General features: G+C 36.4%; 1 protein-coding gene across 1 annotated transcript; it reads right to left on the bottom strand.

The window, feature by feature from the left end:
- Window positions 1-502: 502 nt before the first annotated feature.
- Window positions 503-22,402, bottom strand: LOC119661097 (UDP-glycosyltransferase UGT4-like). The gene is made up of 7 exons (XM_038070283.1): window positions 22,139-22,402; window positions 5,296-5,451; window positions 5,150-5,240; window positions 1,683-2,138; window positions 1,426-1,629; window positions 1,093-1,367; window positions 503-1,030 (listed from the first exon to the last, which is right to left on the bottom strand). Exons 1-7 carry the CDS (start codon window positions 22,145-22,147, stop codon window positions 641-643), a joined length of 1,581 nt encoding a protein of 526 aa, XP_037926211.1. The 5' UTR covers window positions 22,148-22,402; the 3' UTR covers window positions 503-640.
- Between the last annotated feature and the right edge of the window lie 4,354 nt (window positions 22,403-26,756).

The raw sequence follows: 26,756 nt of genomic DNA, 5'->3' as shown, positions 1-26,756 counted from the left end.
TGCCAAAACCAATCGTAGAAGACGGTTCTTCGAATAATATTGCAATGACATTTTATCAATTTCTTATTGTATTTATGTATGTATGTATTGATTATTTATAGCTGGTTGCTTAGCTACATGGATTCGCACAAACAGAAGTGCTAACGTTTACGCAGAACTGCGATCTTGTCTCTATCTCAAGCCGGATGATTCATTTTTTATTCTGCTTTTTTTGAAAAGTGTTACCTCTTGTGTATAGTCTTCTTGGTGACACTATTATTTTGAATCTAGCAGGTGTTATATGGGGGCATGGCATTTTGCAAACTTTTGCTATTAGCAAATGTAATATAAGTAAAAATAATGAAAAGGATTAAAGTGAAAGGAAAGTAATTAAAGTATCCATGGGTTCAGCTGCTCTTTCATCTAAGTAAGTATAAAAACACTGTTACCATTCAAAACATATGAAAACGAGAGTAAAACTTTACCAAAAGGAATAACTTATACAAATTTAAATACCAGCAACTAAGATCTGCTAACAATGATTTATTATTATTCTCCTAGATTAGGAACAACTTTTATATTTCTTATAATGCTAAGTACATTAGAAAGGAATTACACAGTAATATTTAATTCTGTCACCTAGTACCCATGAAAATCCAGATCAATGATGCTTCTCTTTTTTAGAACCTTTTTTGGATCTTATTAACGCAGAACATAATAAGCAAATAATACTAATTACAGTGAATACCACCCCAAGCACAATAGCAGCTATATCTAGTAAATAGAAGCTATACCATGGCAAGTCCCGTCCTGCGGATCGGATTTGTGAAGCTCCTTTATATCGAATAACATATTCAATCCAATACATTGCTGTATCCAACGCTGGCATCGGTCTATCCCGAAATATCGTGGATATTCTCTGCATATTTTGCATATATGTGGGATTATACAAAAGTTCGGATAACGCCCATGAGAATGATTCTTCCGTAATGTTTGGAAAATGAAGAGATATAGCATAGCCGGCTTTTGCTGCTTTTTTCATATTTAGATGCTACATGTAAAAGAGTCAAACTATAGTTTAATCTCAACAAACAATTCGTAGAGGATACAAACCTGATCACAATAGATGGGAATTCCCAGCATGGGTACAGCACGATATACACCCTCTTGTGTTCCGAACAACCCACCATGGGTAATAAAAACCTTAACATTATGGTGAGCTAAAATATCACTTTGAGGCATCCATTTCTTAACCATTATATTTTTGGGTAGTTGTGGGATCTGTTCATCTTCCCATTTCCATAAAATGCGTTGTTTCATGCTCCCGAAAACTTTAAGTAGTACAGAAAGTTTTTCGGGTGGGATATCGGAGCTTCGTAGATTCGTACCTGAAAATATTCCGTCTTATTTTTCAACGACTCCCTTTATTTGTAAATGCCCTCATACCCAAACTGAAGTAAATGGCACCATGTTCTGCTCCGTCTAAAAATTCTTTGATATCCTTTGGCAATGGTTTGGGTTCTTTTATGTGTACACCTCCTATTTGAATCATACCTGGCACCGATGGTCGTGGAGTGGTCAGCGGAATGTGGCTGTTTAACAGTATAACTGAGATGTTTTTCTCCATTTTCGACACAGAAGGTATTGGTCCTAGGAAAGTGGCTTTTATTCTTGCACAGATTAATATCTTTAGTGATACAAACCTTCCAAATGAGAAAAATACTTTCTCACTAATGCATCCTGTTTTGGGAAGTAAATCATCTCACGATCAAAGTCTTCATAGAGAGAGTCGTATGCATTCAGAAATCGTTCGTATAAAGTCATGTGATCATCAAAAGGCAAATACCCGTGTGGTACGAACGAGAAAGGTGTAATGAAGCCCATCATTTGACTCATGTAGTTACCAAATCCTAGTGTTGTCATTGTGACCACTGGAACCTTGTACTTATATGCTAGCGCTAAAAATGCCTCCTGATAAAACTGTTCAGCTAATAACAAATCAAACTGTAGTTCAGTATCGTGCAGCAACTTCTGAATTTTCGGATGTTTCATAGCATAGTCCGTTGTTGTCAAGCCAATCAACTGCACTAGCTGATTGAAGTCGTCTGTAGTCATTTCAGTGAGGGAGAACAAATCGTCTGTTTTGAATAAGTGTTTGGCTGGAAAACAATTTTAAATAGAGATGATCAGGATCTTGCGTTTACAAACTGAGTTGTAAAAATATCCTTTAATTGTTTAAGGCATTACTTAAAGTTTAAGTTCTCGTACACTTCGACTAGGTTTTATTCGAAAGGATTCACAATTATCAACTCAAATAAGCAGGAGAGGGGAAATTGAGCGCTTAACTTGTGAGAAGTTCGACGTTCCCACGTAATTATCGTCACACCAAAGTAGCCTTTCTGCCTTTAGCGATCTGCGTTTAGCTTATAAATAAAGATTATCCTATTATATTCTAGTATATAGTATGTCTTTTATATTATAGTATATAATATATCTTTTATATTCTATTTCAATAAACAGGAAAAAAACAATGATGAAAAACGATATCTATACCTTCCGCAAGACAAACTCCTGATTTGCAAAATTAAATTAACGCTTAAATATATCAAATTAACGCTTAAATATATCAAATTAACGCTCTTGCTCTCTTAAATAAATGAAATTAACTCGTATAACAAATCAAATTAACTCTTCAGCAAATAAAATTAACGTTTTAACGAATGAAATTGACCATTTAGCAAATGAAATTATTGTTTTAAAGAATGAAAATATCTAGGTTTCAAAATAAATTTACTATTTTTTAAGACAAGTTATCGTGTGAAATTCGTGGTATGTTAAATGTCACGATCTTTTAAATACATAACAATTTGTTTCCAGCGGTCGCAGTCGTATCCATATAAAAATTGGAGCAATATGATATAGAAACACTCGCAATCTCTGAATAAATTAGGTACTTAAGGATATGTGCCCGCGAATCATTTATTAAGCCTATGGGCCAAGACGGCTTCTCCCCCATCACACACACAAAACACATATTTGCGCGCTTTTCTCTTTAATTTGGAAAAAAATCTTTCTTTTTGTTGGTTCTTAAGAGAATATGGGAACAAAAATAGGATCAATAAGCCAGCAGAATGTTCTATTTCGGCGATTTCATGGCCTTTATGGATTTTTCCATTATGCATTATAGCTAATGCCCCTTGCTAATATGGACCAAGCTTTTCCATTAATTCCATGATGAAATAATAAAATTTTTCGCCATTGTACCTTGACGACCACGAAAATGTAAGTTGAAACCATATTCGGCATATATATCACCTTTTGTTGCATTAACTGGCAGTTTCTCGACAAATCGATGACATAATCTTTCTTGAGTTCGATAGTACGCAGATCGTTAAACCTATCTAACTGAAATTCAGGAAGCTTCAAGGTGGCCAATGCACTATTCACCGTTAACATACTTACATTGAACCCTTTTAGAGAAAGTTAACGCTTTTTTTCACCGAATATAGTCATGTGGGGTATCAAATGAAAGGACCCGGACATTTCTTTCGGATCAGGTCTTAGTTTTGAAGCTGAATCACTTAAAATCAACTATCCGTCTGAAAAAGTCATGATGATGCCGCTATATGACATCCAAGCCTCGAAATGCCCTTCATACCGATATTTGCTCATATAAAGTTAATAATAGTGTATCAATATATTTTTAAAATTTGCTGCGAACCCCTTTAAGTTCATCCTAGATCCTTAAAGTTGTATTAATATAGGCCTTAATATGAAGCAGCATACAGGCAAGTTTGGCGGAAATCCAGAATTATAGTAGGTCAAAGTTGCCTCTTTTGCGTCAAATTGATACTCCTCAATAGATAAAATGTTAGTATCACATTGAATTGAATATCGGGTACGTTCAACGGATATTCACTACGAGCTTTGTATAAATGAAACCATCATGTACCCAAATATTATTACAAGTTTAAAGTAATTTTCAGTTGGAATCAGTATTGTGAACAGTTTTGCTTGCAGTAAACTTTTCTGAAAACAATTTCAGTCAATTTATTATTTTAATTTCTGCACTTATAATAAATATATGTATTTTGAGGTAAATATCAATGATTTTTATATAATATAACATTATTCTGGGGAGTTTGCTTAGAACTTCCTTGTTTTTCTAGAAATTAAACAATTAATCGTCATTTTGTGAAAATCAATCGCTAATTGTATTGAATTGGCATATTCGATGAGGGCGATCGTTATTAAGCGCTGTGTATCCATCGGAATTGTGTCTAAAGTCAAAAAGCAATTTGGGCATGACGTCAGAACTTCGAAAAGAAGGTTTTTAAAATTGTTATTTCCCGTAAAGTGCTTGGTATCAGTATATCCAATGATAATGTTCTTTGGTGTTTGAAGTGTGATGGTCTTTTGCCAATCAGCATTAGAATTAGAGTTTTGCTCATCAAACGGTCGTTAGTTTATCTAATGGAGAATTAATCAGCTGGGGTCTGATGGAAGAACTTGGACTTGGCGGATACTACACTAGGATTACGTGATCACAATATCATGACAACTTTAAAATTTGGTGGAGACCCTTTGATAATTTGGGGCTGTTTTAAATACGACAAGTTAGGGAAATTGTGTCGAATAAATGGCATAATGGATTGGTACAGAATAACATTACAAAGGTACTCAAGGGGCCGACTTAATCGCCAGATCCATATGGAACTAGATCCTATTGGGAATATATAATGTGTTATAACAATAAAATGGATGCTAGCAAATAGGAAGCTTTCAGAAGATGTGGATGAACTTTTGAAAAAATGGATAAGACAAAATTATTATAATTCGCAATCACTAGATAATTTACTAGATAATCTTATCGGGAACGTGTCGAAGTTTCGCTGCGAAACGATTACTAAAAAGGAGGTTACACAACATATTAAAAATGAAAACTGTTCACAGAATTAATTAAAAAAATATTTGTTACGAAATATTATTATGTGAATTATAAATGTGTTTTATTTTATTCATCTGGAATAGAATAAACTAATCGTTTACGTTAAAAATATTCAACATTTCACTCCCCATATTTGACAGCGATGAAAATATCAAACGTATTAAATTTCATGAATAGTTTTGGATATTACTGTATATAATAGTTATTAAAGCAGTTTCTTACCATCCTTCCAAAAATCGTGAATCGGGCTAATTAAAATTTCTGTATAATTTGATAGATTTTCTTCTATATGAAAGTTTGTCACGAAGGTCACCTTCAAGAAAATTGTTTAAATGCCGCCTAATAAAAGAAAATAGTGTAAATGTTACCTCATGACCACGATATGTTAATTCTTTTATAATTGTGGAAGTCATCTGAAAATGACTTTTGCCCGGGAATGAAGATACTGCTAAAATACGCGCACATTGTGCCGGTAAAAACAAACAAGCAATTATGATGAACAAATTGATCATTATTCGTGGTACCTGCAAAAAAAAATCGTTATTAGACAAGCTAAAAGGAAGTGAATTATGAGGTATTTTTAAAATCAACCAACAAATAATCGGATCATTCAACATTTTTTAGACCATACATGGGAAGGCTAGGCTGTTGTTTTCACACCCAACCTAATCATATCATACACATCTAAAGAGTGTTTCATAAGTATAACCTCACTATAAGAATAATCATTTTGTGATGAAATTTACGTCATAGGTACTTCAAAGTAAATAATACTACTGCTTTCAGTTATTAAAAGAACCTATCAGCAAGATAAGTTAGTCACTTTAATAAACTATCTGCAAAATAAAATAGGAAACAAGTCGAGAAACCGGAAGCTAGTCGCTTCAGGTATAAAAGGGTTTTGTGTTTTGTATTTGAGAAACGATGAACGCATAATAATTCCATGTGTACGTAGTTAAAAGTTCAATTGTCCTGTACTTTTTTAAAAGCCATTTACAAAAATAATTTGATTTAGAAAGCACTGTATTGGTAGTAGTCAACCTCATGCGCTAGGAGTTCCATATTATTAGCGAATATGAAAAGCTAACCTACAGCAAATATAAACAAATCGGAATACCGGAAGCTGGCGCTTTGGGTATAAAGGTTTCGTGTTCATCGTATACGGCCAAATATTCCTTCATATTTTTTTCAAATTACAAAATATTAGTACATAATAAAGACGTAGATATTATTAATAAACGAGCATTGCCTATTATCGAATACTATACTTATATATGCATGTATATAAATTGATCGTACACCTATTACCGATTTACTTCGTGCATAAAAGTATAGATTGTATATATAAAGTACATATATTGAGTACCGCTTGTTTAATGTATGTAGAAATATATCTACCTGAATTAGGCCCTACCCCAAAGCTTCATTAACATATCCATATAAATACATACATATGTATGTCTCGAGTAATAGATTTTGATATATAAATGATTAAAAAACTAAAACGAAATGTTTGTCTGACAGTGATAAAAATTTGATTGTCTGATGTGTTAGGCAGACCTTATCTGAAACGAAAACGAAATGGAATTTCCTTCCATTTTTTGGATATTATGGATTGGATTATGGCTTGACACTCGGAAAACTACAAATCCCTCAGGAAAATTTGCTTGATGCATTTTACTGATATCTTATCCGTGAAATGCTATGAAATGAGACACGCAAGAGTAATGAATTGTTCAAAGAAATTGGTTTCCAAACAGTAGAAAACTGTCTGAGACTACTCCAGGTATGTTCGCATTTTTTTTCTTTGGCCGGATTCGTTAAAAATATTCAAATATTTTATTTGATTAGATTTATATTCTATATCGCGAAAATTCAATTATCATTTTTCTGAAAGCTATAACGGGAACTTTAAGACAATCTTCAATGGTGAATCTGCACACTTGCGCTGAAAAATAAGTTCACCATGGTACTTTCGAAATTTCAATGCATGACATACAATATACACATACATTTCACCGTCTCGTTATGATTGGTTAGCTGTATTGATTCTTTTTTGAATTGCTTGAGTTGTAAACTCTTGTAATCCTAGGACGAATTTAAAGGATCTTTCTAGTAAAATTCGAAAATATAGTAACATACTGTTATTGACTGTATTTGAACAGAGATCATAATAGGATTTAGTCTGAAGGCTAGATTTTTCGGTTGGGTGGTTTCTGAAAATGAATCCGTTCTCACTTAAAATATGTACTTGCACTTGCTACTTTATAATGGATGTTAAAATTGACATGTTTCGTAAAGTACTAATTAAAACTTTTCATTTGATACCACACACCACCATATTCGTTGGAAATGTTGCACCGCTTCGTGGTAATCCCCCCTTAAATTCCACACCAAATCAAGTTTATCCGTTTGGCTTTATGTATCAGATCTTCAATTCAGCAGTCAATTTCATCAATGAAAAAGACGAGAATTGTTTTCGATTTAAAGAAACCCTTAGCTGTACAAGGTCTAAGGTAGCTAGTACTGTTCGGAAAAAGGCTGCTGTTGGGCAGACAAAATTCTTTGAACACGCCATAAAAACCCTAGTTTGGCTTAATTTTGTCATTCACACTGATGAAATACTGATCATGTAACGTCAGTTTGCACGGTTAGTTTTTTCAGTCTGCCAGAAGTCAATCCATAAAAAAATCGCTGTTGGGAAACTGATGGACTTGACGTGTTTAGAATAAATAAGTCGAAAAAAGTAAATGTCCTGCACGTAATTAAACATATGATACTATTGCAATTTTAGAAAAAACTGCAAATACGTCCTTCTCAAAAATAGATTTTGAAAAACGTTGCAAATCGCACCCCGAATTCTACCGGATAGACTTTAAGGGGGTCATCCCGTGTGTCGGGTTGGAGAAATCGATTTTTTTTTTTTTTGCATGAATTGTATCTATATATAGTGGAGAATATGTGGGCAAAGGGATTTTCCGATATTCCGAGTCCTTCAGAAATTACAGGGTTAAACAGGTAAGGAGTTTGCAGCCGCAGCTAGAGTACTCGATGAGAAAGAGCATCGAATCTTTTTTTACCCTGTTAGTTTTTTACCTGAGCCTTATAAATTTGAACACAGGTATAAATATAAAAAGATGAAAAACTAATCAATTGTCTAAACTTATTTGTTGTTTGGAATAAAAAGGATAATCCAGTCTAGAGTGAGCACTGAAAGGCGTTCAAGTTATACTCAGTTACATTTTGTTGTAAGTATTGTGCTGTTTTTGTGTTCAGTGATTTTTTTAAATGGATCGTACGAAGGGAGATCCCTTTAACGTTCAACGTCATGCTTGCACTAAAAAACGAGTATTTCATGGGAATCAATAGTTATCAGAGAAGAAAAAGGACTTCGCATCAACATCAGCAAAGAAACTTTTAGCAAGCATGAACATGGATGTTCCAATTGCGACAAGTTTTGTATTTGTATATTGGATTTTACTGCAGTTGTCTCCGGTATTTCTGCAAATTTCTGCAAATAATTAAATGTACGTAGTAGTAAAAAAGGAATACGTAAGACATGTCGAGAAAAGAATGGGAACGCGGCTTAGAAATGCAAAGAAGAATCACAAAGGCATTGGTGGAAAAGGGGCTGGAAAACTTACTGATAAGGACCTCACTACATTTTCTGGGCTAGCTATTCGTCGACACGCAAATTCGATAGAAGGAATGAAGCAAGAAATTTGGGAAACTTTCTTCCATAATTGTTCTACAGACGAAAATCCTCAGCATCAAAATTGTCCAGCAGGCGAGGACAGTTGGTGCAAACGGCGCAAAGCGGATGCTAAAGGAGAACTGGATAGTTTTCACCACGAGAAGGCACCTTTGACTGAAGGAGTTCAAACAGTCATCAAACCAATCTATGAAGATTTGTCACGAGATGGTCTCTTGAACAGATGTTTAGGAGCAGAGACCCAGAATAACAATGAGCCGTTAAATGCATTGAACTGGACTTTCGCTCCTAAACACCTTCATTCTGGGGCCAAGGTCGTAGAAATAGCCACTTTTCTGGCTGTAATTATTTTCAATGAAGGATTCAATGGCATTCTCAAAATCCTAGTGACAATGGGATGTCAAGTTGGTCAGATATGTCAGGTTTATGCCGACCGCCGTAATGAAGTGCGAATTTGGCGGTCTGAACGACCATCGACTGACCTCGTTAAAAGAGCCACAATTGACACCAGAGAGCAACAATCGGCCTAACAAGACTTTTTTGAAGAAACGGAGGGTGCTCTCTATGGACCAGGTATAGCAGATTAATGGTGGGCTAAAATTTTACTGTTGATGATCACATTTAAATTTTCAAATGCGTTTTTCTCGAAACTGCATCTTGAAAATCGGCTGCCACCATAGCTCAAAATCTATCCAACCAAATTCTTTGAAATTTTCTCGGCTTCTTTAGTACATATTTCTACGCTCCGCAAACTAGGATAATTGCAATCGGACGGGTCGTTTTTTTTTTATTCATAAAAAAAGCCGTAAAAAAACACCAAAATTCAAAAAATTAAGTTTAAAAGCCCACCAAAAATTTACCTTTTAATATTTTCCAATTATCCTAGTTTGCGGACCGTGGAATATTGTCCACATTAAAATGCCGTTTAGCTTTTTTTCCTCAGATGAACACAGCGCCCTCCAGCGTGGCAGCAGAAAAACACCTTTTTTTGGAGATGGGTGCATAAATTAACACCTATTGCAAAAATTAGCTACGAAATCAAGCTCAAAAATTTATCACATATACTAGAGATATCAATAAACATATGGTGAAAAAATCACGTTTCTAACTTTATCCAGTCCTTCAAAATAATTTTTCAAAAAAAGGCAAAAAAACGGCCTTCACACGGGATGACCCCCTTAAAGTAGCTGGGCTTATTTCAATAGCCGTCTTAGAGAACGTAAGAAAATTCAAAATTTTTCAATTTAAATATTTTAAGGACATAAAACATATCCAAAGATAGGTTAAGAGGGAAAACGGTTTTTGATTTCAGATAATCTATTGTATATGAGCTGCCGCATTTGCACCTTAAAACACGATTTAAATATACAAATTCGATTTACTTATACAAATTCGCGACCTCTGGTAGATTTATCTTGATTAAAGAAAAGAAAAATGTGTTTAGGTAATTGTATGTAATTACATATACTATAATATGAACAAAAACTTCTATACATTCCTATTAAAAACATCTTTAAAAAAAACTCCAAAAATTTGTTTTTTTCCTCTAAGCCCACCATTTATCATCAACGGTGCAAAAATCGGTATCCGGTCTAGGTCCCCTTTAGTAAGGAACTTCTGACATTCCATTCTTTTGCTGGTGTCCATCAATTCGATATTCCTAAAGGCTGTCTGACGTATTGGGGGTAGCCACTTCATCTCAGGCAGGGTATGCCACGCCTTCTTTTTCTTCATAGAATTTGCCATTATAGACTTTCCGGGCAGAATCATCCCATCCCATCGGTTGTGATTTTCGATCCTAGATAACGAAATTTTCGATTGTTTCAAAATTGGATTTGCCTATCTTTATTGTTTTGACTAGTACTGTTGTCTCTTTCATTTTTTGGTGACATTTTCACCATGTATTTCCCCTTACCTTCATTAATGTTGCCACACTATGAGGAATTATCACAATTTGAAGTTTGCAGATGTAAAGGGCATCTATTGCCGTTTTAGTTGGTCAGATAATTACAATTATTTGAAATATTTACACGGTTTTTGCTTTCTATGCCCGTGTAGCGCTGATGAAGAGAACAAGTGCTTCCAGAAATATCGGTATATGCGAATAAAATAAATAATCCTAGTGAAAAAGAGAAAACCGTCTACAGTTACAGTAGATGTCATGGAACAACTACCAAATACTTGTGTAACTGTAATTGCTGTAGTTATACATTTTATTCTGGAAAATTATGTAACACTATATATATCTAAGTGTTTAGTACGAAGGTATGAATAATAAGTATCTGTTTACAAAAAAAACATAAAATTATCAGATTATTCTAGACAACAATATCCTCAGATAACCAGGATCATCGCAACGAGAAGAGAATCTAAATGGCTGAACCATGGGAACACTTCAGGCCTTCATATATAGAAATCATGGCTTTGCACAAAGCCCAAATTCATTAAGAATAATCCCTATACTCAGCCTAAAAGAAACTACGAAATTATATAGGAACATAAGCAATTCGATTCAAGCATCAATTCATATGCCATAAGCAATTCGATTCAAGCACAAACCCATATGCTTTTTAGAAATCGATCCACTTAAATAGAAAAATATGAATCGAGAGCAATTAACAGTGCCTATTCCGAATAGAATTAGTCAACTCTAACGAGAAAGTGAATAATTATAATCCGAACTAAAAGACATGTTTTAAGCGTGGGAAGTATTACTTTGCTGTAAAAAACTGCTCAAATAACCAGTTGCCTCGATTGTTGAATTATAAATTAGAGTGAAATTGGATGTAACTTTCGCTGATCAAATTAACAGAAAAGATATTTTTGCTTCTCCCTAGTGCTTTTTATTCTACTTGCACATACCGATGCTTTGAGAATTACTTGTCTCCTTCAGTAATTTACCTTACGAAGCATCGGCATCTGCATGTGTATAAACGAGACTGGCAAAATAGGTTTTTTGCTCAATTATTTATTTAAACGTAACACACCCTGATATAAACTTGGTCTGCGAATTCTTGAAAATTGCTTAGAGATATAAAGCAGCAAACGTAATATATCGTCGGCAATACGAAAAAAATCGTCTCCCATTAAAATTAAAGGCTAAACATACAATCGGCTTTTTCTTCATCTGTAACTCATTTTATTATAAACTTCAACTAACAATAAATATATTTTAATAGTAATTCCAGTTGGCAATTTTCTCTTTTCAATAAGTTGTTTAAATATATAAAGGAGGAATCCTTAAGAGATAATATCCACAAAGCTTTTATAATAATGTAAAATACAAATTTTAAGGTTGACCACAATATCGGTGAAATTATAAAAATGATTCGAAAAATCTTAAGCCAATCTGCAAATCCAGCTCTTGTCCATCAGAGCATCCTGGATAGAAGTTGCCATAGGTTAAATAGACCGCTCTAGGGGAAAAATGACACACTATTAACTGAAAGTCAACTTCAGATAAAGCATACTAACTTCAATTCGTTTATTGAAACATCTCGGTAAGCGATTTCATTTAAAAAGTACTTTTCTCCGTCGAAGCAAAGCTGAGCTATCCCACAGAACATATTACAGTTCTTTAGTAATAAGAAAACGACGACATTCATTGTTGGAAATTGTCGATGTTTTATGACTATATGTTTCCAAGCGGATGTAAAATTCTTCCAAAATCTTTTTTGCATACATGATTTTGCCTGCTCCTTAGACTCAACTTTCAAAATGAAAAATGATTTATTTGTTGAATTAACAGTTTCTTGTTGAATGGCAGCTGTTTCGGCTCCAGATGTATACATCATATTATTCTTAAGAGTGGCTATCTTTTCTTGATTTCTCGTGAATTTCGTCGAAAATGCGTTTGGACGTTCGCCCACTCGTTTCGGCTCAGGTAAATTGCATGCGAAGTCTTCCTGCTGCAGCAAAATTGCTATGGGCTCAACAACGCCAAACTTCTGCTGTAATGAACTCTTTAGCCTTCGATGTTTATCATCATCAGAAACTCGTACGATGTCATTAAATAAGCTGAAAAACTCTTGACGAAGAGCAAAGAGCAGCAACGCATCCTCTTCATTCAAAACGAATGATAGCCATTCATCTATATTGTATCTAGTTGAAGTTAACTTAGTACAGGAGTCAAAAGCCTCCGACTCAGAATCGGAGCTATCTTCCTCCGGCGAAATGACTTCATCTCTAAATAAAACTGGATTTCCCGCAAACAAGGACAAACAAGTTGGTGTTACCAATGTGTTGCATGTTGTTTTCATTTGTCCATTATGTTCCAGTAGTTGGTATACTACCCAATCGGTTTGATGTAAAGCAGCTGCGTTTCCGGTGAGTATTGAGTTTTCGTAAACTTTCGCTTTCAAACCATTTTTCAACATCATATCACTTGTATCTTGATCGAACCGGCATATGTTTGGGTACATCCCTGCTGCAAATGCAGCTTTTACAAGAGGCCAATTATTTGCCTGTTGATTGATGAAATGAATGTTGAGAGTACCACTGGACTGAATTAAACCAGCTGCCCTTAGAATACCAACGAGTTGTGAACGGATAATGCTAATAACTTCCAATTCTGCATTCATTACGAAATTTTCCTCGGTGAGCAACGTTTCACTGCGATTCGGTTGGTCAATCCAGTTTTGATATAAACGCAGCAACATAAGGTGATCGCTGTTGCTGCTTTCATCCAACCAAACTTTTTCAAAAAGAAAATCATTGTTTTCCTCGGGTGGAATCTGTTGTAGAAATACGCCAGGATGTTGATATGCTAACATGCTTACGATCGTCAAAACTGGATCCAGACATTGCAGAGCTATTCCAAATAGGAGCGCTTTTGCTAGTTGGATGGGCATTGGAATATCCACAAGGCGTACCCCCAGAGGGGTGACTGCTTCCATTTCGTCAAACCCTCCAATTTCCTGCAGCGAACAAATCGCTTTTTCGATTCTTTTAGAAGATGCGTCGTTTCTTAAGCATTCGAAGTACTCTCTCATAGTTAGGCGAGGTGATAACAACTTTGCATGAAGGCAAATTCTTTCAAGAGGCACTCGTTTTAATTCTGGTTCGGATGAACCTTCAAATGATTCAAGTTGTACTTTGGTGTATAAGCGAAAGCATACAGTGGCACTATCCACTGCAATTAGTTGTAATCTCCTTTCTGCACAATCTTTAGATATCCAGGATAATCTCGTCTCATGAATTAGTTTAGCATCACAAAAATGCTTTTCGATTTTACGGCCACTATCTATTAGGAACGTAACGTTCCTCAAAGCAAGCGCCGATAATGAAAGTTCTGCGCTTAGAAAAACTCTTCGATTACTTGACTCGTCTTTTTGAAAAAGACGATAGTCGAATATTTGTGTGTTGCTATGGAGTAAGCAGATCTCAACATCCCTAGGTAAATCTCCACGAACAATTTTATTCTTGAGCAGAAATTCTTGTCTGGCTACGTCGCGAAACGATGGTAAAAGAACTAGAATATTACCTGTTTTAGTGGAAGAATGAACGAACTTTACTATGCCGAAAACTAATTCACGATTAAGGCCGTCCCATTTCGGATTGGACCGGCACCTGTATTGCTTTTCTGATATCAATCTACTGCTACTATCGAATGCCCCTTTACTTAAAGGCGTAGTCGCCTTCCCATAGAAGAACTCCAGACATGAGTGGCTTTGTGACTCCTGGGCCCATAGGAGAGCCGATTTCTTCGATTTATCTGTGAGCATTAAATTGCCGCCGAGACTTACAAACAGCATTAAATAGTTTACCCTATCATGACGAGCTGCAGCCATCCCAAATGTAATTTTTGAGTGGGAATGCTGGGTGTTCACGTCAACTTTATATTGGTTTAGCATCGAAACAAAACTCTCAAAAGTCTCCTCGTCGCCAAAGTCCATGCAATTCACCAGAATTTCATCGATAATTAACGTGTTAACGAAATGCTTTATATTTTCACTTTCTTGTGAATCAAGATTATTCTTTGGTAAGAAATGCGATACCTCGTCCAAGTGGTAAACGGGAACTTTATCACAGGCCATGTTTATTTCAACCAAAGCAGCATCTTTGAAATATTTCCGTAACTTCTTAATATCATTTCTAGTGCACATGAGAACTACTTTCAGTCGTGGGTAGACCAATAATGCCTCACGAATTTCAAGCAGTAGCATATCACTGGAAGCATGCTCCTCTGATATGTCCTCGATTATAATATGCGTAATTGCAGAAAATGTATCGCGATTAACGCTGCTCATTATGCATCGCAAAAAGAAGTCATTCGTTGTATACAATAAGTTAGTTGACATGCTGGACATGCTTTCCAGCTGTATCTGATAACCGACCGTCAGTCCTAATCGTTCACCCCTTTGAGAAGAAACTATTTCGCTATTCCACACAGCCGTGATTTTGTGGTCCATGGAGACAATTATTCGACAATTCTCGTTCCGACTATGGAATTCCTCAAGCAAGTATTGGGGCACCTCTGTTGTCCGCCCACCAAATGTTCCACTGCAAAGCATTGTCACTTGGCATGCTCCAATAGTAGCAATGATTTTCTCTTTGAACCGATAGATTGGTAGCTTTGAACGAAATTCTTCCGCAAATTTGTTCTGGCTCTTCGGTGGAGGTGAAAGACCATCTTTGTTGAGTGTCCCAGCGCAAAATCTATAAATCGGTATCTTCGGCCTATATAAATTGGAGCACCTCAGCTTCTTATCTTCTTGTCGAATATCCTTGCAGAAATCGACTTCCGTTTTCAAAAAGTGAAAAATTACTTTTTTCGACAGATCTGTGAGACGAAAAGTTGGCGTTAGTTGTGCAAAGTCACAGCCCGATTTGGCATGCACTTTAATATATTTTACTCCTAGCCTCTGATGCGTTGTACTTTTCAATCCTTTCGCTGCAGCTAACTTCTGAATACAGCTCCTATGGAACTTTGTCAGAAACGTGGGAAACTCGATAGATCTTTGCTCCAATGAAGATGCCAACTCCGTGAGACGTGCATTTATCACTGTTTCAATCTGATTGTCGATCAAACTTGAATTTCCGACCTCCATTGTAAGTAAAGAAAATTTTCCGGAAAGGTTCTCGGCAGAACTTCAACTTAATAACAGCTTAACAAAAAATCACTGCGGGTCCGATAACGAACTTGTACTTCACAACGAATCTGCACTTTGAATATGCTTTTTCATGGATTGGCGCGCAACATAGGGCAACACTGAATTGAGTATCAGCAAATTGTCAAATGTACCCACTTTCAACGTGGTGAATATAAAATTTCAAATTTATCTATTTGTCCAGCCCTTCTAAGTGCAGTTTAATATTAAGGAAATCAAATAGGAATAAATTAAACGAAATTGAACCAACTATGTTTGTGCATTATTCCAAGAACTGTTTTAAGAAGACTTTATAATCATTTCTGTGTCGGGAACACCCTTGACAAAAAAAGTTTGTGTTCACTTAATGCCATTTAGTTTTAATGTCAGCGAAGCGAAACGAATTTAATATTTTTCAGATTTTACTTTCGGTTAAGCAAATGTGTACTACTCGGCATACAGACTTTCGTTAAGTACACCTGAACTATTATTTTGTGGTAACAATTTTTCATATGAAACGTATAAAGTTGGAACAAAAAGTCTGTTTTCATTCATCTAATTAACGAATTCTCCGAAATATAACGTCTAAAATCCAACACAAAATATTGTCTTGCATTCACTTTTGACTGGTTTTTATTCGGGCAAATCATTAAAAAGTCTTTTAAAGTAAGATTGGCTGACTGTAAGGGAAACAAGAGTTGAAGTTAAGGGCAAGTTCAAGAAATCAAGAAACAAATTCGTCCTATGACGACGCCCAACGAAAACCATTCATTTGTCGATCAATTGAAAACAGCGAACCTGCATCTACCCAGTAATACTTAAATGAACCTAAAGAGTAAACGAAAGCAAATTTTGAACTTTCGGGATAAAAAAACGTAAATAAGTATAGAAAAAATTAGGGACAGTATCCCAAGTGGAGCAATGATTTGAAGATGCATAGCGGCAACTAGAGTTTATGAGTCGACAATATTCAAAACCAATTACCTCAACATTTTAAGAATGAATTTGATGTAGAGGGCCTGAAACTTCTGGTTAGGTAACGAGTATTAATTCCAGCAAGATCCCAAGTCTACAATCGAAACTGTGAGGTACTTGCCTGAAAGCACTCTACAGCCTTTAAAACCTCCAAATTCTCAAAGACAGGGGCGAGTGGGAGAAAATGCAATCAGAAAAGACAATTCATCAATTCAATGCTTATTCTTTAATTGCAGCAGAGGTCTTCGCTTCGCATCCAATGGTATGAGTCTGCACGTAATATAATCCAATACGGTTGTATTTCACAGCGAGTTTCTGATTGTGGTCGACAAATTAATGTGGTTGCGAAGAGCCCGCAGTTCTCTATACCTGCATAGCAGGTACTTTCGTTAAACCCCCAGGACCTTAACGTTCTATGGATGTAAAGACGTTTTTATGAGTTAGACATCAAGAAACCGTTCAAAATATTACAGTTCCATCCTAAAAGACGACTAAAAGAGATAGCAATTGTCGTTTGTTGGTTTCACATTTGCTCCCAACAGATTTTTTAAAGTACAATTCAATAATTGCAGGTAACTATTGAATTGTACTTTGAAAAATCTGTTGGGAGCAAATGTGAAACCAACAAACGACAATGCCACCCGCAATGGGAGTTTGCTGACAGGATATTGACTGTGAAATTCAAGTTTAGAAAAAAAGCACTCCAATAGTACAGGGCTGCCCACCAACGGAAACTTTCGATACAAACGAGAAGAAGGTCTTCCACGAGAAATTGACATCATAATTGTGGTGGAGGATCTGAATGCTAGGGTGAATTCTGATAACATCTCCCTGACATGTGTTGGATAACATTGATCTTAGAGATCATAATGAGAGCTTCACGTAGAAAACCTACCACAATATCGTAGAATTTCAACTGACCAACAGAATACGAGCAATCAAATAAACCACATCGGGATCAATAGTAGATTTACGAGTAGTTTTTTTGGATGCATCTAAGAAAAGAGGTTCTGAGGTATTTGGGGTCAGGTTGTCAGCCACGTACTGATGGGATGTAGTAATACCTGGCTGACTAAGAAAACATAGACGAGTCTGAACATTAACGATGGGCTCTTCATTCACGATGGTGGGTAAATTAAGAAGTGGAAGACGCAATCGTATAAGATCCGGTGAGGTTCCATCAATCGGAGGGTAAGGCAAGTCACCGTTACATGCGGACGTGAACACAAGGGAAATCGTCTCTGCCATCAATGTTGCGCACGAACAACTTGGTCGGCGCACAGGCTTAGCACTGGTATGCGATGTGATAGAAAGGCGGAAGTGGCAGGGGATAGGTCACACATTAAGGGGGGGCGACACTTGCATTGCGGGCTATGTCATGCAGTGGAATCCACTCAAGATCAATACCGTCAACGAAACCCAATGACTGCAATCAAAGATATACCACTACGACATTATATCTATCACCAAGATTTTTTTATCTACAGCACGGGAACGATAGAAGGAGAGGTTAAAAAAATTATGTTCCAGAAGCGAGGACAACATTGGTGAAAAACCACCAAATTCTCAACATTGGCCTACAGATTTATCAAGGAGATACAAGTGAATCACTGAGATTGAACAATATTCCCTATTTTTAACACCAATCAAGGACAATCACTTTTAACTGGGGAAGTTAGATGGCTAAGATTTTTTCAATTAATATTAATTGAGTGTACTCCTATTTCGATGCATGTAATTGTTATTTTTGACACTGTTTAGCAAAAAAATAAAAACAAAGAAACACCAAATAAAAACAAATCGTAAACCGGACGCTTAACACATCACGTATGAAAGGTTTCATTTATTTTTTATATTTAATATGCATTTAAGTGCAGAAATGCTATTACATATAGCTCATACATGCATTTAGCATTGCAGAATACTCACTTCAATATGATATGAATAGTCAGTAGGTTGGCGGTAAATTTACACAAAATAGACAATTTTTAATTATTTTGTCAGGATCTACTTAAGGGGATTTTTACTTATTATATTTATTTATATATAATACTAACCTGCTATTATTAACTTCATTTGAGCAGATATTGAAGGGTATTTTGAGACCTAGATAGAGTCAAATGATCTTTTTCTAACCCCCGCGGTCCTCCCTTGAAAAGTATTGTCAAAACTGAGACAGTCCTCAGAAAGTACTGACCATGATCTTATATTTGATATCCCGCATGCTTAGATATAGTAAAAAAATATACATCCCCCTTTGAATGTATGGGAGAGCCCACCCTTAAGCTCAATATAGAACGATACTACTCACTGCATGCATTCCACAAAATTTCGTGTCATAGGTATTACAGTTACTGAGAAAAGTGGCGTGTGACGCACAGACAGACAGAACCTTAAAAAAACTAATATTGAACCCATATATGTTAAATTCTCACAATCATCAGCAACAATTGACTCTAGTTACAATTGACGATTCTAGAATACTATTACCTTGGGGATAGCAGTAGGCTTTCCTCCTCCTCCATCGTACTGAAGACTCAAAAGATTCGTCGAGGACGCTTAACACTAGCGAGAATTCCACCATCTCAACAAATATAGTTTCTACAATGAATGACTCATCGATTTTTGCTATCGGGAATCACTGTCATATGACTGCAGGCGAGAGTGAAAATGGAGAACGACCTTGTTATTTGTCCAAAGTTTTTAGGCGTAAGTAGAAACCTTGAAACGAAACTAATTCCGCCTCACTGTAACGGCTGCCGTAAACAGTTTGTTGGTGACAATTCGCTTTTATGCAATATATACGCAATCACCAAATATTTCAAGGAAAATGTTCCGTAAGGGTCATGATCTTGTTGTTTGGTAGTATCTCGATCTCGTACCTATCATAATTGTTTATGTTTGACTCTGTGCTTATTCCCACTGATGGTCGCTTATCACTGGCACACATTAAGTGTGGTGATAACTAAACTGAAGCACAGCCTCATTGAAAATTAAGCGGGCAACAAAATAACAATAAGGACTAGGAGGAGATCTTGAGGATGGTCTATGCACGAACAAGGAGGGAATATACAACTGATAAACATAATACAAAGGCTCAAGCTATGAAGTAGCCAAAACACATGTAAATATACATATCTCCTGCAACAGATCATTATAGTTAAAACTTTACTGCCGTAATCATCACTTGACAACACGTTTCCCAGAGAATAAATAGTTATATTTGCTAAGTCATTGTTCTCATTACGAATTTTAATGTGAATGCCAGTTATCTTTTCGTGAAATTAAGAATTATTTGAATCATTAGTCGACTGCGACCTTCATCTGATTAAATTTTTATCGCCTTTATATATTTTTCAAAACCATAGACATTTTTTTTTTCGTCAACTTCCGGAAATAAGATACTATCCGCTACTGAATTGAATATTTGGAATATATACGATAATATTCCAATAAACTGTGTCCATTCAGTTTTGCTTTAGTAAAGAACTCCAAATATTCCGGTTTTCTGAAAAGGTCTAGCAATATGATATTTCTACTACTTTTCTGGCGTCCTACCTGACGCAGGTTATGAAAAAACTTCTTTTTCTATCATAAATATTAACCCTATGGACTTTTCGGAATAGATTATCTTGACCCACACTGATTAGATGTTCCGCCTAACACTGTTTATTGAACCAAATTTTATTCACAAACAAGTGGTTGTGATATCAGGCCTAGAGAGAGACATTTAAAGTGTAAAGAAGGCCCCGGTCGAAAGCTCAAGTGAGTCTACCAGGATAAAATCTCTTAATATCGAGAAAGTTTATGCTAACTGGTACTTCAGTTTGGAGGTTGGTGCAGAGTTGACGTTCCTACCCGGAAAAACTAACAATGACGAAGCCACGAAAAGAGGAATCCTTTCTTAATTATCCGTGGGAAAGTCCTTAATATAAATATTTTTGGTATGGTAAACTGATAGTTCCTTCACCTTCTTCACGCCACCAGACAGACGAGCTATATGTAGTAAGCCAATGTGAACGAGAGGAGCCAACCCTGCATTTCATATCGATTCTGGTATTATCATGGAAGTTTATGTTCCCCTTCGTATCTGGCTCCCTGCTTTTGTAGACAGAGAGCTGGCTACAAAGTTTTTGTAAAGCGAGAGTCCGATGACCAGAAGGACCACTAGATGACAATTAACAATCAACAAACTTGAACAGTTTCCCAGAAATTGGGAGTGGAAAAAGTCAAAGGGCGAAGTGAAGTGAAGGATCACGGCGACCCTAGGATGCAAAAACCGTCTTTTGGTACGTAGCGCAGCGTTCAACAACCGATTGCACTTTTCTCACCCTACATATTCTATAGCATTTCCGACAATTTTCTTTAAATATTCATGAGGGTCTAAAGAAACTATTGTCAAATTGCCAAAGACAATATAGGAGATATATACTTTTAAAGCATATTTCAAAATAATTATTTTATTTGTAACAAAGTAATGTTAAACCCAATCCACCTTCTTCCACCTGTATCTTCTAAATTTTCCTTAAATGTAGGACCGTCATTGCTTCAAGTGTTATGATAATGAAACTGAAGCACAGTCTCAAAAGTAAAACATGGAGGAAAAAGCAACAACAACGAATAAACTGTGTGGATAAAGGAGTAAACAGGAAATAAACAATGAGTTCAAATGGCAATTTTGTAGTCAAGCGCTTCGATACAGATATAATTATAATCATGTTAGGTTATTTGTGCAAAATAGTAAAATGGCTTTGAGTGTAGTAATAGGATCGATATCATTTTGAATAGCGAGGATTCTGATGGTAATTTTCAATTTGGGAGTCTTAGTTGTATACATAGTTTATTCAATTTATGTAACTGCTTATTATTTTCAGTGTGCAATTGACCGGCGAACGCTACGCTGCGTACCGAAAGACGGTTTTGAACTTTGCACTCTCGAATTCCCCTTCCCTTGGGTATCGTTAATAAATTTTATGACAAATAATGCTTACAGTTTGCTCGGGGGTTTCACAGGAAATAGATCAAGTGTGGCCATAGGTAAGTATTTATGTAGGCTTAGGGCTTTCTAGTGCACGTGGCGATACCTTTCCATGTGCCCATATGAAGAACAACCTCAATTTGATTTTGGTGTGATAATTGTATTTTAAGATTATAAACAAAAAGCACGGAAGACGGTTTAAGGTTTTCAAAACCAAAAAAAATTGGAGCCATAATTAATCTCGGCGTATATTGTACATTAACACATAACTATTCACAAGAATTGTCTCAAATGATCGTTTCAATTTTCTTCTATTACGTAGTTTACTTCAAATGTTCAGAAAGATTATTAGTAGACAAAGGTAAGTAAAAACAGTGCCAATATGCAGATACTTTCTAATTAGGATTGCAAAACGAATTTTTCTCAAAACACCAGCACGTATTGACGTAAAATATTACCATCTTCATAAAGGTTCTGGGCACAGGAATCACACTATTCACAAAAACTTAAGCAGAGGTTTACACATCACCGACTTCCGAGTAATACTGATCTTGTAGCTTAGCTCACCCGCGGATTATCTAACAATTGTAGTCTCTCAATATAACAAAAAAATCTTAATTCAATCCGAATTGTTACTAATCGTCATTACTAGGTAGAGCAAAAAAGTTACGCTGGGGCCAGTGGATGCAAAGATTTAGCTTGCCCATCACAGTAGACGAAACGTGCTTGTCATATGAGAGTAACAACTGTTATTTATAGTAGCAAGCATTGGGAGTGCCATTTTTCTGAAGAATCAGTTTTAGATTTATCACAAAATAGTGAAGTACAGGCGGGAAAAATATTATTCGCGACACAAGGAAAAGATTTTTAATTCATATATTCTAACAACTTTTAACGATTTACTGTGGGACAATTTCAAGCATTCCGGGCTAATATGAGAAACGGCTCCGCTCCACTGCATGCTCGAATGGGACATGCGAGTACCCTCCAACGTTCATGTTAATTTAGTTTAGGAGAAACCGAGCGGGAAGAACAATCTTGTTATTTAATATCGCAAAAAAAAAGAAGTTGATTATAATCGAGGGCTATGACTATTCAGGACAAATAGTTTTTGAAGCCAATGTTATTTTGTTTTGTTGTTATGTTCCCAATTATTTTTTTCTATTTTTATATACAAAAGCATAGTAGCAGTTTTAAGGTTTTGCGTAAAAGAAAACCCTATTAAAATCGGTTTACTGTCTGTCTGTCCTGCATTTTTCTCAGAAACGGTTGTAGCGATTGACACTGAATTCAGGGGAAAGGTGAGAACTGTGAACAGTTAGTTAAATAATTCTACCTCGAATTTAAGGGGGGGTACAACAGCGGGTGTACATCTTTTCATCAAATATTGTCAGGTGGGATATCAAATGAACGGCCTCGGTTGGTACTTTCCGAAGCGAGCCTTCATTTTGACATTTGTTGGAAAGGTGGGGTGTGCGTGGGGTTGAAAGTGATCATTCCTTTAACGCACCCATTCTCCGTAAAATCTGGCTGCCACTATATGGCAAATTTGGTGGAAATCGCACTATTACTAACAAAGTTATAATAGGCCAAAGGTGCCACTTCTTTGCAAATTTAATATTTTGAACGTAGGGCAAATGCACACTCAAATGTCTTTCTAAAAGAAATACACAAGATCTGAAGCTTCTGGTTTCCTGACTTGTTTTTAATGGTTATTGTGAATTCGTAGATCTAACTTTTTTATTTATGAGCGTTTTCTCCAAAGCTACATGTCCTAATATTTAAAATTCTATTGTTCTATAGTCCAGTCATTAAAGCTGAAAATCGGGTGGGCCCCATGAATTCTTTCAGTCAGGATGGATTTGTGGGTAGAAAGTGGCAAAAGAAACAAAAGTTATATAGCGGCGATGTGCGCCTCTCCTCCGGAGGAGTGCAGCATCCCCCCTCCGGGAAGGATCTAAGGACCTTTCAAAGTGGTTGGAAAGGCCTTTAAAATGAAATAGAAGTCAGTGGAATAAATAATAACGAAGCTATAATCAAAATAATGTAATTACCTGAATTTTTTATATAAAAATCAATAAAAACAAAATGTGGTTTTCTCATATAAATTGAAAGTAAGTCGAATCCCTTGAGAATCTACTATATTACACCCCTCGCAAAAGATTGTGAATTTGGTGGATATAGAATGCGTAGTTTCGGAAAAAAGTGTGATTTACCCCCCAAAACGACTTTGGATTGGCACAAGTCTTCGTCGCGAAAACCCTCCACATGAAGTAGTCCAATATCTACCTCCTAATTCACACCTCGGCAATTTAGCGTCCGTACTTCGCACTTTTTATTGCCGAGATGCTTCCTTTTTCGGAAGTGGCGACGCTGTATCTGGTGATATATCTGGTAGGGTGATAATGAATTATATTTTTGTGGCTTCACTCAATATCAATGTTTTTCATTTATCCTGTCGATAAATTTAAAATTTCTCCAAAGCAAAAGCGCATTTGAGAGAGTAGAAGGAAAGACTCAGTATAGTCTGAAGTCTCAAGTGGTATGTTAGGTGAGGTAAACCTGTTAAGCCAGGAAGTTGATGCCCCGAAGAGGGAATGACTTTCTTGTGCCTTGGCAGCATATTGATTTTCTGACTACGACCTTTTATTTTTGTCGACGGTTTATGAATGAATTTTGGAATATTAACGCCTCCCAAAATATTTTACTTGCTCCAACTTCAACGGAAATTCTAGCGGTCAAGATTGGCCACCCTGAGGTTAAATGAGGTAAGGTGATGGGACTGAACGAAGGACTTCGCTCTTTCTTGCGGCACTGTATTATTGTACTCAGTCTGCACGAACTAAACGTGAATATGATCCTGGACAGATGCTTACTGCTTACATACGCAGCACATATTCCAATCTAGAATAAGGAATTTCTCAATAATAAAGTGTTACCCACCAATGGAGGCTTCTGATACAGAGGAGAGGGATACTTTCTAGGTGCAAATGTTAGCAGTCTAGGATAGGATTCTTAAAGGTAATATAGCGATCGTGATGGTGGGTTTTGCCAACACCTTGCTCGGAGATGTCCTGTGTAAACACGGTCCTGGGATTGGATTTCAACCCGCAACATAACATTTAATATATTCGACCACATCGCGAGCAGTAGTAGTGCTAGGAGCTGTTTTTTGAATATGCGTTACAAGTTAGGCACTGACATTGGCCTTTAGCGGGATCATTATGTGATGGTTGATCACCTTCGCCTGATATTCCGCCCATAGGGGTAACGATTTCCGATCCACTTTCGTGATGCGGGTGCCATTCGGTAGTGGGCAAACTACCTTACTAACGCGACAACTCATATTGTGGACAGCTCGTCAGAGAATATTGATGAACCTTGGGCTGACATAAAAAAAGTGAGCTTTGTGTAATGTAAACGAAGCTATTGGCCATGTCCTGATGCAGCGCCATAAAATCTAGTTGACTGCGGAAATATTCAATAAGCGTAGGGAACTGTACCCACAACCAGACGGTCGTGGTATCGCTCATAGATTTCGTTGTTATATAGGTTATGGAGTCGTCCATCCTCATGTGGGCGGCTAAACATTTTTCAGAGGATTCTCCTCTCGAACGCGACTAAGAGTTTGCCACTTTTCTTGCTAAAAAGTCTCCGAGGAATACATGAGGTCTGGCAAGATCATTGCCTTTTACAATAAGAACTTTGACCCTATGGTGAGACGTTTTGAGCGGAACAGTTTTGTAAGTTCAAATAAGCTTTGTTGGCTACTGACAACCGCGCACGGATTTAATCATCGTAGCAGTTATCGGTTGGATTTTCGTCTTTAGATAGGAGAAATTATCAACGATCTCAAAGTTGTAGTCTCTTATCTTCATTGTTCTCATTTGACCAACGCCATTTGATACCGTTGCTTCTTTGACTTTTGGTGTTAACGTTGCCACCGTGTGTTTCATCTTGTCTTCATTAATGTGTCGGCCATCTTCGCTATCTTACACCTTGAACATCAGGCGATGAATCGTTGGTGTAATTGATCACCTCCATATTTAACAAGTTCGGCTGTAATAGACTCCCCGCGTTAGAAAATTACTACATGTTTTTTACGCCAAAATAGCAGTTTGACCTGCCGAACGTGGTAACGTCATCAAGCGAGCAATTTGAATCTTATCTACGTGAAGGCATTCGGGCTAGTGTTTGTTTCTTGTTACTTTTAAGATTGGAGTTAATGTTCAAAAAATTTTAATTTACATTGAAGTAATTCTCACTCCGGATGATAGCGAGAATCTCCTTTCAGAATAGTTAAAAAATGTTACACGGGGGTTTTGTAGAGTTGTTTGTGTACCAAGGCATGAAGCAATATTATATCGTCCTCTTTAGCATTTCACGCAGGAAATTAATATTGACGGGCCACTGAAGTTTCTTGGCTCGAGTTATACAGCATGGTGCGGACTTTTCAGTCTGTTTGAATTTGGTTGAAATTTCAAATGCTGATCATTTCAAACATACAGCTTTTTTCAAAAACGGTTGGCCAGCCATCGTTTTGCGTTGTCTGAGTCCCCCTATTAATTCCGCTTAAATTTGAGTTAGTTGGAAAACCTAAGTGGAGATTTTAATTTTACCTTTTTAAGGCTTTATGTAAAACCAAGGCCTGAAAGGATGGTTTCATATGAAGTTTAAGGGAGGAGGGGTTGTTCCCAAAAAAAACCGTAGAAAGGTTTGTGATGATAGAAATTTTAATGGCGAATGTACTTTTTTTTGAGAAAAATTAGTCCCTGGAATGAGCAATCTATCTTTTACCGTTACAGAGTTATAGCATTTTCCGTAAATAGTCTCAAAGAGTTTGACCTTCCCAAAAAAATCACAATTTCCTACTCCCTCAATCATTTAATCCTAGATTTGATACCCTTTCCGGAAACTACAAAAATTTCTTATAAATGGATATTTTTCGATTACATACCTTCACTTCTTACATACAAGTTAAAATGTAAGTCTGTGAGGGAACTAATTTATTGCCCTTAGTTACGGATCAATTACCGCTTGTATATTATATACAACGCAATAAAACGAATTCAACTC

This window comes from Hermetia illucens, chromosome 1 (genome assembly GCF_905115235.1).
Source record: "Hermetia illucens chromosome 1, iHerIll2.2.curated.20191125, whole genome shotgun sequence".
Classification (NCBI taxonomy): Eukaryota; Metazoa; Arthropoda; class Insecta; order Diptera; family Stratiomyidae; genus Hermetia; species Hermetia illucens.
The sequence above is the reverse complement of the archived record's forward strand: the minus strand, read 5'-3'. Positions and strand labels throughout refer to the sequence as shown.

Coding starts and splice junctions, on each gene's coding strand:
- LOC119661097 (XM_038070283.1), bottom strand. Junction 2,139..5,149: donor TCACGATTTTTGGAAGGATG/GTAAGAAACTGC, acceptor ATTGTTTTCCAG/CCAAACACTTATTCAAAACA. Junction 1,630..1,682: donor GTATTTTTCTCATTTGGAAG/GTTTGTATCACT, acceptor CCACTTTCCTAG/GACCAATACCTTCTGTGTCG.